At 43.7% G+C, this 17,667-nt stretch overlaps 1 protein-coding gene across 1 annotated transcript in view; it reads left to right on the forward strand.

The window, feature by feature from the left end:
- Positions 1-17,667, forward strand: part of T265_03350 (hypothetical protein) — a gene marked incomplete at both ends in the record, with an annotated part of 45,399 nt that overhangs the window by 13,439 nt on the left and 14,293 nt on the right. The window contains 12 exons of the mRNA XM_009167811.1: positions 2,041-2,173; positions 3,704-3,867; positions 5,491-5,821; positions 6,015-6,177; positions 6,804-6,997; positions 7,078-7,317; positions 7,408-8,093; positions 10,047-10,355; positions 11,924-12,201; positions 12,315-12,652; positions 14,596-14,866; positions 16,090-16,286. Coding sequence (XP_009166075.1) covers positions 2,041-2,173; positions 3,704-3,867; positions 5,491-5,821; positions 6,015-6,177; positions 6,804-6,997; positions 7,078-7,317; positions 7,408-8,093; positions 10,047-10,355; positions 11,924-12,201; positions 12,315-12,652; positions 14,596-14,866; positions 16,090-16,286 — 3,304 coding nt within the window. The remainder of the gene's footprint in view (positions 1-2,040; positions 2,174-3,703; positions 3,868-5,490; positions 5,822-6,014; positions 6,178-6,803; positions 6,998-7,077; positions 7,318-7,407; positions 8,094-10,046; positions 10,356-11,923; positions 12,202-12,314; positions 12,653-14,595; positions 14,867-16,089; positions 16,287-17,667) is intronic.

The following is a 17,667-nucleotide window of genomic DNA, read 5'->3' on the forward strand; positions in this document are numbered from 1 at the left end:
TGGCCAGACGACTTCGGCTATTTCGGAAGTTAGTACTGCATAAAAACAGCCTGCGATCAGCACACAGCTGAATCAATCGTTCCCCATTGTCCGTACGTACCGAGTCCAGTCAATGTCGACCTCCCAATTGAGTCTCAGATGCACTGAGCCTGCCCACTTGCGCACTACTATCTCCGGCAACCACCACAATGTCTGAGCTTTTAGCTCGCCGCAGCAGAGCATTCAGGGAGTCGTAAAACCTGTCTTTGACGGTGTCAGAGCTACAGTCAGTTGGGCCGTGTGCAGACACAATAAACAGACATCTATCAACTTCACGCTTGTGAGACTCCTTCACAGACGTTGCCAGACGAACCGCACAGATGCGACTATCAACAGGTATCCAGTCAAGTAAGGATACTTCCGCCCGGTGACTTAACACAGTACCAACCCCTGCACATCCCACCGCAGCAGCCTCTGGATCACCAGAGGTGCGTAGCCGGAAGCGAGTGGAGACTGACGGGGCGGTTAACTCAGTCACTGTGCTTGCATCTTGAATTCTTGTTTCTGAGACACAGCACACATCAATGCCAAGCGAGTCCAGTGTGAGTGTAAGAGCAGCTTGTTGTCCTGTATGTGAAGGAGAAAGAAGGGAGGCGTCATTAGTAGCCTGTTTTCGCTACCCGCCCTGCAGCAAGTAAAGCAACCCGGCTGATGGCACCACGCGACGGCCGATGTAGCATGAGTTTATTTGTATATGTGCAATTCATGGTTGTACGTGGGCCGGAATACTGCTAGGGCGTCCACACCTAGACAGGAGGACGATTAGGGTCCTCAACCAAAGCCTTTGGCTCAAAAGCCTAACCGCAAGGCAGCGGTGTTTGGCGGGGAAATGCAAATGCAATACCATTTCTACGGAACAAGTCGCCACATGTTCCAACCCCCAACCTGGAGGACCAGGAGACTGTGTTCGTCAGACCTCTAACCATTGACCAACCTGGTATGAGAGACTGTGAGTGTCGCGGGACACTCTAGTATAGCTCAGTGGATCGCTGAGGTACGCAAACCGTCACACCACGGTAAGGTCCAGTCTCTTCGTGTGGAAAAACAGGATCACTTGACCACATGTTGAGCAGGTGGACGGATGACGATAAGGTCTCCGAAATTTGCTCCGAAAATCTATCTATGGCCCGAACTGATCTCTCCACGATATAAAAATTTACAAGTCGCACTAATGATTAAGCAAAAGTAGCCTGATTTTAAGGATGGTCTATCATATCAATGTACAGAAATCGACGAATTATCTTCTCAGGTACACGAAAATACTTAGCTCATATTTAACATGTGAGCGGAGAATTCGTCTGTTGGAAGGACAGCATAAGTTTTCGGAATTTTTCTGAAGCATCATTTGGGATGCTTTGTTTACTGGTGATGGCATAAGCTTTTCGAGTGATGATTAAAGTCCGAAGTCCTCATGTGGGACAGTTTTTTTGCCCGAGGGTAGCTTATGGAACTTGCAATTCAATCCAAGTGACAAGAACCATCAGACATGTATGAATGACATCTTAACAGCGTCTTTTCAAACACTTGCCAAGAGCAGCTACTGAAATACGGAGCATACAAAATATTGATGGCTCGCAAGTGTGTTTCGACACACGACTCGTTACCTGGTCGGTTGCTTATTTTTCAAATTCCCGTTTTATCGTCCACTTTAATTTCCGTATTGTCAAGCGAATAGGGATTCTTCAACTTTCTGTTCCAATTACACATGAAGTTCCGTTTTCCCGATTCACAGCCATTGACCAACCAACTACAAGCGTATGGCTCTGCCAGACGCATTTACACCCTTTATCCATACAATCTCAGTATTTCTGGGTTAATCCCTTTTTTGAGTTTAATTTGTGTTGATTGTTTGTCTCCTGTTTGACTCACGTCACAAACAGTTGTTGAACTGATGAACTGGTGGGGTCACCCTTTAGTAAAACATGGTAGTTAATTCCTCACTGAGAAGTGTTACGCTCAGTTTAGTGACCAGTTATCTTTATTCCTTCCTGTACTAAATAGAATCTCCGTGCGCCTCAGTGAACTGTTCGGACCCATTTTGGATATGCGTTCGATGCTGGAATCACTGTTTCATGCGATGCTTTTGTATCCTCCTCCGAAACAGCGGCTGGAAGCTTTCCGTGCAATTCAAACGGTTTGTGTTATTCACATAATTCATGCCTGATTTTCTTCTCGTGATTCTTATATTGCTCAGCAGCCGTACGAAGTACAGTTTACAGATGTGTTTCTAATAGACTGTTTGGATATTGGTGGGCCGTGCCCCTATTTGAGTTCATTGTAGCACATTAGATTCTTGGGTAGAAGGTTTTATCTATTTTTCGGACTTGTTTATCGTGATGCTATCTCAAACCTTCAGCTGTAACACCCCTTCGGTGCCTAGCTGCCATGCCGCTCGAATGAAGCACGAAGATTGAGATTCTTCCAGGTTTTACATGCATAAACTGGAGCAGTCGAGATTCAGAGGTCCGGTGCGAATTAGTAAATTTGCATTTTGACAACTGAACCATCTCGGGCTCAACCCTTGTATTTCGGTTACAGCTCTGCACCGATTCGATCCTATAGTTGGCCAATAAGATGCTAGTTAACGTTGCGATGGCGAGCGCAGCTATCCCGATGGATGATCTAGTGAACGAAATATATTGTGAATTCCGTTATGCAAACTTCACAGAATAAGGAACATAACAGTCTAGCCTCCACCCAAACTGGTTTCAATAGATGACCTCGGTCTTTCGAACTACTTGTTCACACTGATAACTGGTGTTCAGTATTGCGAACAGATTGTTCAGAAGCCATCATTTAACTGATGTACAGTCGTGAACCCACATTACCACCTGAAAGGTCCAAACTGCTGCGTCCAGCTATGACGGCAAGTGCATCGGAAAGACACACCGAAGTGGCTAGGTGGATGATAATGATAGTGATGAAAATTATGGAGAACGTAGAGTAAAACTCTCCATCCATCGTCTGCCTGGGTAACTGAAAGTTATCATTAACTCTCATGTCTCTATTAACTGCATAAAGGTGCACATCAATATCTCCGATGAGTTTGCTACATTTGAGTGACAGATAGTATCTCCACGCCTCCTTTTCTCTTCGTTTTTGTCATGGAAGACTAGCTTCAGCCTCCGATAACTATGAAATGTTCGGATTGCTAACTCGCAAATATCGAGTAGGCAGGTGACATAACTGTTCCGGGATCCGACTTTCTTAAAAGTGTAAACACTATTAAATCTGAATAATTCTGCCTCATCGTTCGGAATGTAGGTCACTTGTAAAATGTAAAGTGTTGCTACAAGACTGGATGGCTGAACGTATCAATCCAACCTCACAGTCAACTACTCACTACACTTCACATTTTCCAACACCCAATCTGATAGAACGTTAAACTGCTTCCCGCTAACCTGTTCAGTCAAATTTTTGGGTCGTGTCCGATGCAAAGGTTTCCTGTCATTTCATAACTTTGAAGAACATTGTCCATCGTGCTCCTTTGCCACTTTTCCATGTCTTGTCAGAGGGCAGGTGTTTCGAATTAGGACATCGTACTATATGCTCTGTACTGTTAAATCATTGTTTCTCATAGTAACGTTTTTGATCCTATAAATTAAGTCAGGGTGTCGTTAAACTAGTCCGTTCGCCATCTCAACTATTCGTGTCTTCTTTCCAGATGCTATCTTCAACCCAGCCGCTGATGCTCATCACGCTTCCATGTTGGACTGTGGTGTCCAACGGCTCGTTAGAAGAACCTCTCAACACATTCCACATGGTTTCTCAGTGGTCGTCTGACAGTTATCACTCTCCAATCAATCCACCGTTCCGTCTTTTGAAAATGTGAGTAGCTACATGTTAGCTTCCTTTTTAGAGATGGACATGTGATTGTCAACGATTTGTCTTTAAGTCTTATCATATATTTGTCTTTATTTGTCTTGTATTCTGCGTTAATAAGTAGGCTGCCAACAGTACGTGGATATAGCTATACATAGACCGTAACATTACACGTCCAGGTTGATGTATCAGCGGTAGGTTCTGGCCTGTTGGTCTTCTACTGGCTGCTAGTCAGTATCATGACCAATCCGTATAAATGGGTCCTGTTGATAAATACTTCCAGCTATCCGACAAATCCAGGTCGCCTTATTATCATTCTACACCCCTAACAGAGTGACTGACGATTCAACACTAAAAGTTCAAAAAAAACGAAGATTCAAATGTGGATGCGAAGTCAAGTGTCCGAAATTACGGGAGGATTATATTGCTTCAATGACATTCTGCTGAATGTCCATCAAGTTGTCGCTGGCGCCGTTTGTTCTGCTCAGAGTCGTAAAACAACAGGCTGGCTACTCTGCTTGTAATATAGACACAGTTTTCTCTCCCGAGGTATACTCGGTCAACTGAAAAGTGTTGGTTCAACTGGGTTATTCGTTATAGGGGAGCGAATAGTCATACTGACCTACCCCAGTATGTACAAACAGGTGCATCAACCTCAAGTTTTAATCACTGGTGGGAACCAAGTCACATGTTAAAGTGAATCCTGGTATGACTGTGGCACAGCCTAACTTTCTCAGTTAGAATCATCTTTCAGGTCCTGACTGATTCAACATGTGCTCAACTTTCAGGGCTAGGATTGACAAGTAGTTTGAAGGTCCTCGTGTAGAGAGTCGAACTCTGAGAGCTGAGGTACTTGGGAGTTGATGCATGTTGTTAAAGTACCGGTCGAACGCTTTTCGTTCATTTACTGCGTTCTTTTCAAGAACAAGGGGAAGGTTCTGCCGTTTTTCATTGGATTTCCCTTTAGAATGTCTAAAATAACTCCGAATCTTGTTGATACTTCAAGGGAAGTTCAAATATTGGTATGACACCTGAAAGCAAAATCTGATTCCCATCGATACACTCGGAGAGTTATTCAAAAATATTTTAAAGAGCTACATAATTCCGGGGCCTTTTACCATTAACGTTTTTAACAATAACCTTCCAGAAGAATAATTTGAGGTGCTTACCATTTGATGCCTTACCAGCAGAACGCTTGTGATTCACCACGTCTCAGTTTGTTTTCGTAAAACAACTGTACGACAGTTCCAACGTAACTTGTACTGATCAGGTGCAGAATATTCAGCGTAAATTAATTGAGTTGGTTGTTGCGCTTATCTGTGAAAAGTGAGTAACGAATGCAATTGGTTGCGTGAGCCACTCTGCCAGCTATGGTGTTGGTAATAGAATTTAACCGCTTTCGTGTTTGGTCCGCCTCTGCGTGCTACCGAAATCATAGGCCCTCCTGTTGTATGCAGTATGGTGTTTGGCTTCCAGTTTGATCCAAACAGTCGTAACCGCAATATAACAATTTTCGTGCAGTCGGTTTTTATTGGTGCGGTATGGTTCTTCTGAATGATTCTGAATTTTGACCACTATCTCTTTATCCCTGTGCTGATCACATGCACTTTCTTTTAACATGTGGAACAGAATTGTGGACTCTCTTTGTCAGTCTTTGGCTTTTGGTGGTCTGGGTACGGTGTTTCAGGCAGCCGTCGATTGCTTGTCAAATCTCGTTCGTTCGCTTGACTGTATGTCACGGGGCGAAGGATCTGAGTTGTGGTCGAAGCACCCCCTAGTGTCCACACAGGTCAACCTAGCGATCTGTCAGCGTGGTAAGTTTAACGCCTTCAAGCAAGTTATCCGTGGTCCTCATCATTTGGTAAAGTCTTCAGGAATCGTTTCTCCCCTCACTTCAGATATCCTTCAACTCCCGTCAGAAATTATTGTCGAAGAAACCGGGGATATCAACGAAAATGCGGTAAGTGAAAAGTTTAATCAGCCGGTAGTCTTTTAAGTCCGCTACTTAATGCAGTACATAAGTGATTGGTTATTCGATTGGTCGCTTTCTCACTGCAGAGAAACCGAATTCTGATAGTTACTTATCGTGCAAAATGACTTCGTGATTATCGATTTCTTTTTTACGATATTTCACTTACATTCATTCATTTCAGCAACCACGATGCTCCACATCAACAACGCCTACTGAGCAGGATCATCAACTTGGTCAAAAGTACATAGCTGCTCTGGAACGACTCCTTCCCTCGTTATTACCTATTAGTACCTTGACAGAATTGGATCAGGTAATCCAAGGATTCTCTTCTGACTTCTGTGCACGTAAGTCGCTATTCTTGAAAACTTAGGTGTAGTTCACGTTCCACGTCAACATAATGCCTGGTTAATTGTTGAATGCATGAGTGCCGATTTCCTCGCCGAACTTGGCAGTTGGTTTGCCGACGCCTCGTCACAATCTGAGGAGACACTACCAATGAGTGGTTGAGTGGTTGCGGTTTCGTTACACAGAAATCACTTGACGCTACTCGTACCATCGCTGGGGCACCACACTGATTGTTTAAATTTTCAGTTTGGATATGTGCAGTCTCTATGCGTTTATACCTTCATTCATTCATCCGGCCACAGGCCGTTACTCCATTGTCTTTGATGTTGACTGTGATTTCGACTACTTCATCCTGTTGTTATCCTCTTAGTTCGTGGTCATATTTCGAAAGACCAGTTAGTATCATGATTTTTTGTACATAGCTTAAAGGTTAAGGTGGTAAGCTACTAATCAGAAGGTCTATGTTTCCAGCCCAACCCTTTCTTCGAATCTTACTGTATAGGCCGGGACGACCTGGCAGTATTTGAGCCTCGTGCTTCCTACAAGTCGAATTGCCTCGACATAGCTTAGTGCATCGAAAATCCGCCTTTATTCAATAGTTGTTAGTGTACACTCCCTTTTTCAGAATTGTTATCCGGGCGCCACGATTCAAATTCCCTGTTTCCTACTCATTCCTGCGCCCGCGATGTGCGGAACCCGATTATGAATGCCGATGCGATCTACGTGACTACCTATGCAACTCTGAGTCTTAATTTACGGCTTCTTTTGTGCGATTTCTATAAGAAACCGTCTGAGCTTATGTCTCTGGAAGTGAATCAAGTAAGTGAGCCTCGAACCTATGTTTATCTGTCTCCGTTTTTTCATTTTCCCCTTCATCTAACTTACTCTTCTTTGCGCAGGAATCATTCGTCAATTCGGTACTCGAGCACAGGTTACTGGTGTTCCTGCCGGCTGGCTTTCTGGTTCAAGTATTTCAAATGGTTGCGGCACACAATTACTTGGGATCGGCGGGTTTCAACTTTTCAGCCACTGGTTCGGAAAGCAATTACTTTCGCTCATTGGCTGAGCAGCAATTTCAGGCTCCTGGGCATGCACTTTACGCTCTGCTGACTAGTTCAGTTGTTTTTTGTGAAGATCGGGTAAGCGACGTTGTAGAATACGTGAGTTGATAGGGTCCTAATGCGCCTCTAGTTGATGACGTAATTTCCCATCCTTATTTTCCTTTTTAGACCAGAACTTGTTCTGAGCATCGTCCTATCAGTACTCCGCTGTCTGCCAGTCGGATTCTGGCCAGTTGCATCTGTTGTGTGATTTGGCAGCCTCTGTTGGATGGGTTTCGTGGAATGCTATCTTTACCCGGACTACTGGACTCTCCCCTCACTAGTCACAGTCTCAGCGAAACATGTTCTTTTGTCGGTAAAATCGAGCGGTTCCCCGTCAACGCCGAGGTACTTTTGATGAATCGTCTGCCACAAAGCATTCGGGAGCATCTAGACTCACTGGAGATCGCGCAACACCAAATTATCTCGCGCTTGTTTGAAGCTTTGAGGTTGGTATATCGGCTTGGTCTTCGAGGTGAATGTCACCGAATGCTTGAAGAATTGGTTTCCTTCCTTACCCAGTCCTCCGAACGACCGTTGTTAAACGTAGAAACAACATTTAATGATTCGAACCCTGCTGATAATTTTGGACGGCAAGTTATATCTGTACATTACATTCAGATCCACTTACTACACCAGCTGCTCTCTATGTACAAAGAAGTGGATATGATTTCAGATCAAATATTTTGGATCAGCATTTTCAGAGCTTGTCGGCTTATTTGTTGGTTGGAACACTGCAACTTCGTTAGGTCAAACGCCCAACGGGGAGGAGATCTGGTGGGTTATCCTGAATACTCTGACGGCGGAGATCTTAAGTGAGTAATTCGGATTGTTATTCATTACCTTTAGATTGATTTCGCTTTAGAAAGAATGCTCACTTTATGCAATTTCTGTTTGTTGTGGGTTAGTCTAACTGCACAGTTTTTTCGTCTGATTAGATCTCGCATCTTTTTGCCCACTCGGCAATTATTACTGGGGCAATACTGTCGCTTCCTTTTTATTCACTTTGTTGAACGCCAGTTGTGAAGGTATTTTTCCTGGTGACCCAAAAATTTCCCATTCAGAGTCATTACAATGTCCGTGACCCAGTGGCAACTTTGTTCCTCCCACACATTCCGCAGGCCATTGGGTGGACTTCATTGGGATTACCAAACCAGCTTGTTTCCTTTTTATTGCGTGCCTCTGGTTGCGACTTTGATGTTTTCCAAGCCTTATGATCACGCCTTATTTTTATTATAATATGGGCTCGGTTACTCCTTTTGGCTCATCCGACCGTTGCTTTATTACTTGGACCTACTGATTTTTTTCTGTAAAACCTATGCCCCAATCACATATCCCCTTCTGGTGATGTTTTGTCACTGACTGCAAGGTTGTATTTCGGGCTGTTTTCCTCCAAAGATCTTTTCTCGGACGGTCGTTCAGTTCCTTCTGAGGTGGGCACTAATATTCTTTATGACAGTACTTCAATTTACACCTCGTCTTAAGCAAGTGAAGCACGTATCCCATGAATGGTTTTCTCGCGCGTTTACGTTGGTTGACATGAGGATTAGACTGTACACCTGAGTGTGCGTACATCCATCTCGTTAAACGCGTTCGGCCTACACTGCCCACCTGGAACTCATAGACAATGCCAAAATTGTTCATTGCTTTGAGAGAAGAACAGCTGTCGGACATGCCGACCAGAAGCCACTCCTGAAATCTCGACGTCCAGAATTTTTTTATTCCTGTACATTCAAAGACGACTCACAAAGTTGGGGCTACCGAGTTGGTTCCTCAATCGAACTGTGGGTTGTAAGCAAAGTATTTGTTCAGTCCGTCTCATCATTCATTTGTTTCGTGTTTATTACGCTTTGCTTCGGGGCAGAGTGGTACGCAGTCGGTCCATTAAACATACATGTTTATATCAGTATTTTGACAAGTTTCGAAATTAAATTTGTCATACTGATAGGATCACGCTCTGTTGTTCGTTTTCACCGCGACGTTCTGTCGAACCAATTGGCTGCCCCACGTTCGCCAACCGCTGATGATTCCCTCTTTTGGTGTCGTGTGCTAATTCAGCGGCCAGAAAATCTCCGGGGTGTCACGTTTCATATCCGTAGAAATCCACCACTTGGTTACAAAACCTAGAACAAATGACTTCAAACTGAGGTGAACAGACGTGAGTAGAAAGTAACCACCGCGGTGGCATGTGACGCTATTCAGTTAGTTGGATATCCACCAGTCCATAAAAGCCGAGTCTGGTTGAATTTCTCATGGTTAAGACGACAAACTATTGTCTGTATACTTTTGTTGCTTAGTAAGTTATTTTTTCCTGAGAACTGCTAGCAACCCAGCGAACAAAGCCCAATCAGTAATGACAACCAGGTTTCTGTTTTCGTACCGTCAAACGTCTTATTTGTCTGATTTTGCGGAAGTCGTGAACGATGGCTGAAAGTAGCTCGTCCGCAAAAAGATGAAATTCATATACAGTGAACTCGTTTGTGGAAGAGTAATGCACTCGGTATGATTGGGTGTGTGTTCATTCACTACTTGGTTATTCCGATCTCCTCAGAAGATATAACCAAACTTAGCGCATCCACCAATCAATTTGCACCAGAATAACTATATTTTGTCCTTGGGAAGTTTTTTTAGCTCATTTTTGAACACGATAGCTAGTCTATTTCCGTTTTCCTTATACGCTGTAAACAACGTCTGCTAGCCTAATCCCTATCCTCTCAAATAAGAAACTGACCTGTATTTTCCCTATTCTTGCGTTTTCCTCTTTACAGTCCTTTGGATGCTGTCCACAAGTGGTTAAGGGAAACTCAGCTGAAACATGCTTCTAATATGGGTTTCAGTCCATCCAAGGAGAGAGTAATTCTCGGTTCTGCTGGAATACTCGACTCGGATAATGTGGATCGTGTCTTGGGGCTGTTGTCCCGTGCTGTTGAACAACTAATTGACGGAGCAGCGCTTGATTTTCCCCTAGAGAAGCTGTTGTGTTTTGCTGGAGCCCTAATTGCTACACTAAGGAAGTCGGATAAATACTTAGATTCCGGCCTACATTCTGCTCTGTTATTCGATCCTCTCGTTGATCGGTACGTCTGTTCTCTATTTTTGGTACTGTGTCATGTTTTATTTATTACAGCTTATTCGTTTGAGCTGTGTAATACGAATGTTAGATTGAAGCTTTTTCTAAGTTGTTTGGTTCCATAGATATTCATCCACTGTTCACTGAGACATCTGAGGCATTTGGTTGAAAGATCCGCCTGCCAGTGCAGAGTAGCCCTCGCACCTATAGTCCGCACGTCCTTCTTGGGTAGGCTAGCTATCTGTTTCTTCCATTATGGTCATCCGCTTGTCCACCGACGAAGTCTGAATACTCGAACCAGTTTTCTGAGAGACCGCTTCGTCGGGTTTTCAGGAAGGCAGTTTAGTTATCCCTAACATGCGTACCACCAGCGTACTCATAATCTGGGTATATCACTGGACACCGGCTTCTGTGGAAGTGCTGCGATCAGGGGACCCTGGGGAGCACCTCTTCAAAGTGAGTTACGCTGGGGGAGTTACTCTAGAGGCTTTTGCAGGGATTTCTAACACTCATCCCGTTTGCCCTCATGTCCTTGATTTCAAGCATCCAAGGACAGTACTAACTGTTCTTAAATCAGGCGCCTTTGAAGCTTCTACGTCCTCTGAGTACCATTAATCTTTTCTAACCAATTGCCCTATTATCCTGACCAACCCAGCTTCACAACAGTTACTTTTGGTGATGTGGCATGGCAGGTAGTGCCACAGTTGTCACTTTTCGTTTTATGCTGGGTATGTGGTAAATAGTGGTCGTCAGTACTCTCGCCTCGTATTCGAGGTTTTGCGTGCGTCAAACTCTGAGTTACAAAGGGAGTACGCCCAACAATCCAGCTGCCGGACAATCGTTCAGTCCGGCAAATCAATAAACTTCGACCACGTCCTTGGCTTTTCGCTTGTTGTATTTGACTGCCTCAGTCAGATGGAGTGGGAATCCATGTGATCCAAGTAGATTGTTGATGTTTTGCGCCTTAATTATGGCCGCCATCAGTTTTTGAATGGTAGTTCCGTTCCGATCGTCAGTCTTCATTTACGGTGGTTTTTAGCAGTCCAGCTGGCATATAGTTTTCAAAAAACACTTTCATGCACCGCCCCCGCTGGTCTCTGTAACAGCTGGTGATATTTAGCTGGTCAAAGTATTTTCCTCAGGAAGACTAAAGTTTCTGGTTGGACGTTTCTACCGCCTTGTTTGTTTGATGTGCACACTTGTTGGTGATATTCATGTGATTTGGGTTAAGGAGATAAGTTCTACCATAACCGTCAGTTTCTTGGTCAGATTCGTCTGATAGAATTTTGTCCCTAACCGACCGTTTTTGAACTGGGCCTGTAAGCACCATTTCGTTTGGTCTCCGAAGAATAGCTTTTTTTGGTTTACGGTTTCGCAACAGTTGTTTCATCCTTATTCTTGACCTAGCATTATCGACTGCACAACTAAGACGCGTCGATCTTTCTAGTTCTAGAATTTCCAATAATTGATATTGTACGGAAACTTTCAAGTCCTGTTGTATGGTTTATTCTTTCCGCGAGACGAAAGCACATCTATTACTTATTGCGTCATCTCAATTTCCCCTTGTCTTCACAGTCTCTGTCAGCTGTTGATTTCGTCTTTCTTCAACTCCCAACGACCTCTGATCCATCTAATTTACCTGTGGGCCTTAGTTGCTGATCCGTTGATGTCCGTTTGTTACGTTCAATCAAAGTCTTGTGTCACAGGGTCTGAGGAACAGCGCCTACTCCATCAACGAGTCCTCGCTTGTCTCCATACTTGCATCGCCACTCAAATCACCACTTATCCGGAGTTTCCCCATTTCAATGTCAACGAGGCCTTATTGAAACCATTTGAAAATTCACTCAATTTAGGTAAGTAGTTCGACCAGCATTTTTACCGCGATATGGTCACGTATTCACAAAGTTAAGCTAAAATCTTGCTCGGTACGTTTGAAAACTCACGCGCGTCATGTGTCTATTTTCAGAGCGCTGTGATGGTGAAATTCAAGATCGAATCGTTTCTTGCTTGTGTGAGCTTATTGAAACGAGCGGCGAATATCTTCGATCAGCTTGGCGCCCACTATTCCGCGCTCTGCGTTCCGTTCAGCTGAACTTCCTCTTCCCCTTGAGAATTGTGCCAGGGGACCGTTACGCTAGCGCTCGCTCTCATTTGTCCACGATCAGACAGCTGTTCCATCGGCTTCGGAGTCCATCTGGATCAATGAAAGCGGTACAGTACAATGGTAGTATTGTAGCTGACGAAACCGAGCATGAGGTGGCCTCTTGTGCAAAACACATTGGAACTGTAATGGAAGTTTTTGAGGTTAGTTAGTTAGTTTTCTTTCCTAAACTTTCGCTCTCTATACGTTTTCTACTGCGACCCCATTGTCCATAGTCTTAACGTTTGCATAGAACCCTGTTTCTTGAGCGGACTGAGTTATTTCAAATTTTGTTCCCTCGTGCTTATGTGACTACTCATGAGGCATCTGGAGCTCTTGAGGTTTTCGATAACTTGGCCCAACCGAGAGGTGAAGCATCTTCAGGCGGAGGCATTACAACTAAAATGGCTGTCCGACTGGCGTTTAGGATTGTCCATTACCCGTGGCACACGAGAATCGTCAACTCCTTCCTCAAAGAACGCCTTTAAAACAACTCCTATCCCACGAATTAAATACATTCGCCAACTCGTGGTTTGATCACCGCTGCTTATGAAATATCTCGAGCGTGTGGTGGAGGCAGTGTGTTAATAACTTTCACTTCCTGTTAGCAAGACTAGAGCAGGCGGTAGCTGGAAAGCAAGCAATCTGACGATGGGTATATTATATTCCTTTGGTTTGAATGTCCAAAGTTGTCGACTAAATAGTACAGAAATACGATTTCAACAACTAATTGGCTTCAGTACTCACCTCATAGACAAGGATAAACAACTTCTGAGGTCTATTTCGATAAAAGAAACTACTCACAAGGTTTCTGAAACTTTGAAAGCCCTATCCCACGAATTAAATACATTCGCCAACTCGTGGTTTGATCACCGCTGCTTATGAAATATCTCGAGCGTGTGGTGGAGGCAGTGTGTTAATAACTTTCACTTCCTGTTAGCAAGACTAGAGCAGGCGGTAGCTGGAAAGCAAGCAATCTGACGATGGGTATATTATATTCCTTTGGTTTGAATGTCCAAAGTTGTCGACTAAATAGTACAGAAATACGATTTCAACAACTAATTGGCTTCAGTACTCACCTCATAGACAAGGATAAACAACTTCTGAGGTCTATTTCGATAAAAGAAACTACTCACAAGGTTTCTGAAAACTTTGAAAGCCCACAAGCCGGTTTCGCCCTTCTTTGGGCTCATCAGGTAGGCGCAGTCCCCGAGTTTCCATCAACCTTGTTAGCTACTTGAACCCCAATTGCACCGTTTCGAGAAATGCGTTTGCAAGTCAATTTGGCTTTCACGAGAGACTCAACTGAATCTCTCGTTTATGGTATTCTACAAGTGAAGGTGCTGCACACAGGCTGCCTCACGTTTCAGTTGGCAAAATATTCGAGATATCGCATTATATTTTCATAAAGGAAACTACTCACAAGCAGCTGCTTGCCTGAGCCATCAATTTTGTGGGGCTCCGGACGGGCACATTACTTTTATTCAGTTTATGAAAGAACTTCAAGTGTTTCTACCACCACTACATCGAAATTTCAACTTGCGCCGCATTTGTCTTAATGCCTGTACTGACCCCAAAGGCTCTACATAGAGGCATACAGATAAAAATTAATATCATGATCCATCATGACTAAGCCTTTCAAAACCTATATCTGCAGACATTCACCGGTTCGTACCGCACTGTGGAAGTTTTTTTAGTCCACTGCGCCCTGTGGTGTTTTGATATGGACGACGGGCTTTCCATATCACCACGAACAACCTACCCTGTCGATTGTTAATCCAGTCAGAAGATTTGAACACGTTTTTCCTATTGTTTTGTGCAGTAACTTAAAGTTATGCTAGGCATGCGCAAGTTGCTCAGCCTTGCTTGTCTGCCTTGTTACTATTCTTGGAGTACACAACCAAAAAACTTCTCAAAGCGTCAGCCGTTAGGTTTTCGGTATTCCAAGTATCTGCTGGCAAAGCATCATGTCTCGCCTTATATAGGTTGAATATCGACATGGACCGTTTCCTGATTGTCTTTCATACCCCGAAAGAGGGTACCTGCCCCATGGTATCTGTGGCATAAATCTATCCCAAATAAATATTGCTTCCATCATGTTGCCTAGGTTTTCCTGGCGACTACCAACATTCAAGTATTCTGTGATGCCGCAGTGGACTGTGTCTTGTGTCTACTCCACTACGTAAAGGAAGGATCTACACAGTCTGTCGTTGATTGCGGGGATGAATCGTTCGCTGAGTCCGATCTGAATACGTTTGAGAACTTTGTGCACATGACCGACGATGGACCTTGCAGCTCGGCAATATGTCTAACAGGTGGTCAAGGTGATTTACTCCACAATCTTTTCGAACCTGTCATGGTTTCAAACCAGCCCGAAAGTAAGTGTTTGCTTCATAGGCGCGCCTCTTCCCGCAGATGTAGTAGATATCTGTTTTTATGCAATTCCATTACGATGAACGCATTTTTCACTCCTCTGGGATATCCTATCGCAATGTTTCTCTCATAATCGTCATCAGCTGTAATAGCCGCGTACTTGCCTTTCAGAGGTTCTAGCTGCCAAAGTTTCGTTCACCGATGGTTTGGGGAGATGAGGTAGGTAGCTGCACATTCTATACGATAATTGATATAACTGGTGTGTAAATACAGGCTCGTTTGTGAACTTTTACTTAGAAGGTTGGCAGAGGAGCTACGCATTAAAGGCAACGCCACCATTAAGAGCTCCACTAAGCCATGTGTGACACTGTCTCTTGCCAGTGATGTGTCCCGTCTCGAGGTCCTCACCAGGTAACGCCAATGACAAGCGCAAATGAGTTTGCTAGTAGTGGCTTTCATTGTTCGCTGCAAAGTCATTGTATGACCCCATTGGATCGTTTCCCCTCCATCACAATGTTGCGAGAAGTCGGTCGACTGGGATACTGAGATAGTCTGTGGACTTTGAAAACCCAACCCACGTCGCAACCATTTCGGCCTATTTTGGCCTCAACAATCTTGAGTATGTGGGTGCGAATTGATTAGACATTCTCATCTGTTTCCAGAAGCTGGTTGTTTATCTCACGACCTTCCTAACTACTGGCATCAGTTGTGATAACACCTAGAAATATTTTGCATCCCATTATCTGAGCAAATGCGATTTTGGTGCTAAGGATGGCAATACATCACTATGGGCTCGCTGAACTGAGACTAGAGTTTGCAATGTTTGGATAAAAAGAAAAAGATGGGAATTCGGGTTTTTCACCGAGCGGCTTCAGTTTGGTTTCTATTTCAGTTTTAGGTTTTTTTGTATCTATACAGCTGCCTTAAGTCTCATGGGCCTGAAATCTTGGTCTTCTTTGTCCTTTGAATACATCAAATTTCTTGGCAAGAAAATATTCCCCGCATTCTTTTGAAGATGTGCAATTTGGTGTGGTCATGTCTGGAGAGCTCAATATCACTAGGTGTTCAACGGATTAACACATCTTTCTGCTAAAGTATCTCGACATAGAAAAGTTGCTTGTTACCGTCTTCCTAAGTCCCACCATTTTGACCGCTCATTGCCTTTTCGACTATGTTGTCTGCCCTCACTTAAACTAACACAATTCTTTCCATCGTTCCTCTTGTTTAGCTGAAAATTCAGATGGTCCGAACACTATGTTCATATCAGCACTTAACAGTTTAATCCGTTGCGTCTGTTGGCTCGAAAGGCTTTGGACCATGCACGAAGTCCCGTGCCTACGAGATGCACTCCGACAAACGGAACTTCACTGTGGGCGATTTGTAACAACCGGCGATACTTCGTCTGTTTTAGACTCCGTGTTTCAGGTGAGCACTGCATTCAAAGCTTGATGAATAAGTTTTACTTCTCATGGAACGTACGAATGGTGGTTGAATTCACATTTGAGTTGGTTCGCGCTACTTTCCCGAAGTCGCTCATGCATTTGCATGCATATTTACATTGCTTTCAAAGATAGGAACGGTATCTCCGCTTTCCATTTTCTATCAGGCCACATCACTTGTACTTCCCCATTTTCCGTGCTTTGCCTGTCCTCAGTAGGCAAACCTGTAAAAGTACTATTGAGAGAGACAGTATTGAGAGACAGTATGGTGCACGAAGTGATTATAGTACGCAAACATTTTTCACAGAGAACAGGACGTTTTCCTGAAATGCATATAAAAAAAACCGAATGTTGATACTCCGTCAAGTCAAAATGTCATTTAAGTCTTCCGAAATTCCTATCGCAAAAAGTACAAGACCGGTGCAGAGTGAAGTTAGGAATATAATATTCACCACCCAGTCTAGTGTACGCACACTCCCGTCCATCCAAAGTGTGGCTGGAGAAAAGATATTCTCATAAATAACTTCATGTTTTCGAGAAATACACTCATTTGCAAGTCAATTTGGCTTTCACGAGAGACTCAACTGAATCTCTCGTTTATGATATGAATGGCTCAGACAAGCAGCTGCTTGTGAGTAATTTCCTTTATGAAAATTTATCCCGATATCTCGAATATCGTGCCAACTGAAACGTGAGGCGGCCTGTGTTTAGCACATTCAGTTGTAGATTCAGTTGAGTCCCTCGTGAAAGCCAAATTGACTTGCAAATGAGTGCATTTCTCGAAAACAGTCCAATTTGGGTTCAAGTAGATCATAAGGTTAACGGAAACTCGGGGACTGTGCCTACTTGATGAGCCCCAAGAAGAAGGGAGAAACCGGTCGTGGGCTGTTAAAGTTTTCAGCAACCTTGTGAGTAGTTTCCTTTGTTAAAAATATCTTCATGTTTTGTTAACTGCTAATGTGGCTTCCGCAGATTGTCCATGCGGGAGCAGCGGAACTTACATTATTAACGATCTAGCTCAACTGATTTTAATCGATTGCGTAAATACCATCGGATAATATTGAGACGTTTTCACCAGGATGAGTGCGTATTTCAACAAGTCTGAGATAAAATACTTCATTACCAAACCGTGCAGCTTTCTGGTAGTGTGAATGTGAACCGTTTCGGATACCTGTGGAGAACAAGTAGAACAGTTTGCTGTGCCAGTTAAACACAGTTTTAGGAATACAGTTAAGTTTATGGAAGGGTATCGATTCAAATCTCTGTGAATTCATGACAGATAATATGTAAAATAGACGCATTCCAGTTCAGAAAAAAAAAGTATCAACATTTATATGGTTCGGCTGTCGTCAGTGAGGGGTGTACTG

The sequence above is a fragment of the Opisthorchis viverrini genome (assembly GCF_000715545.1).
Source record: "Opisthorchis viverrini unplaced genomic scaffold opera_v5_46, whole genome shotgun sequence".
Taxonomy (NCBI): domain Eukaryota; kingdom Metazoa; phylum Platyhelminthes; class Trematoda; order Opisthorchiida; family Opisthorchiidae; genus Opisthorchis; species Opisthorchis viverrini.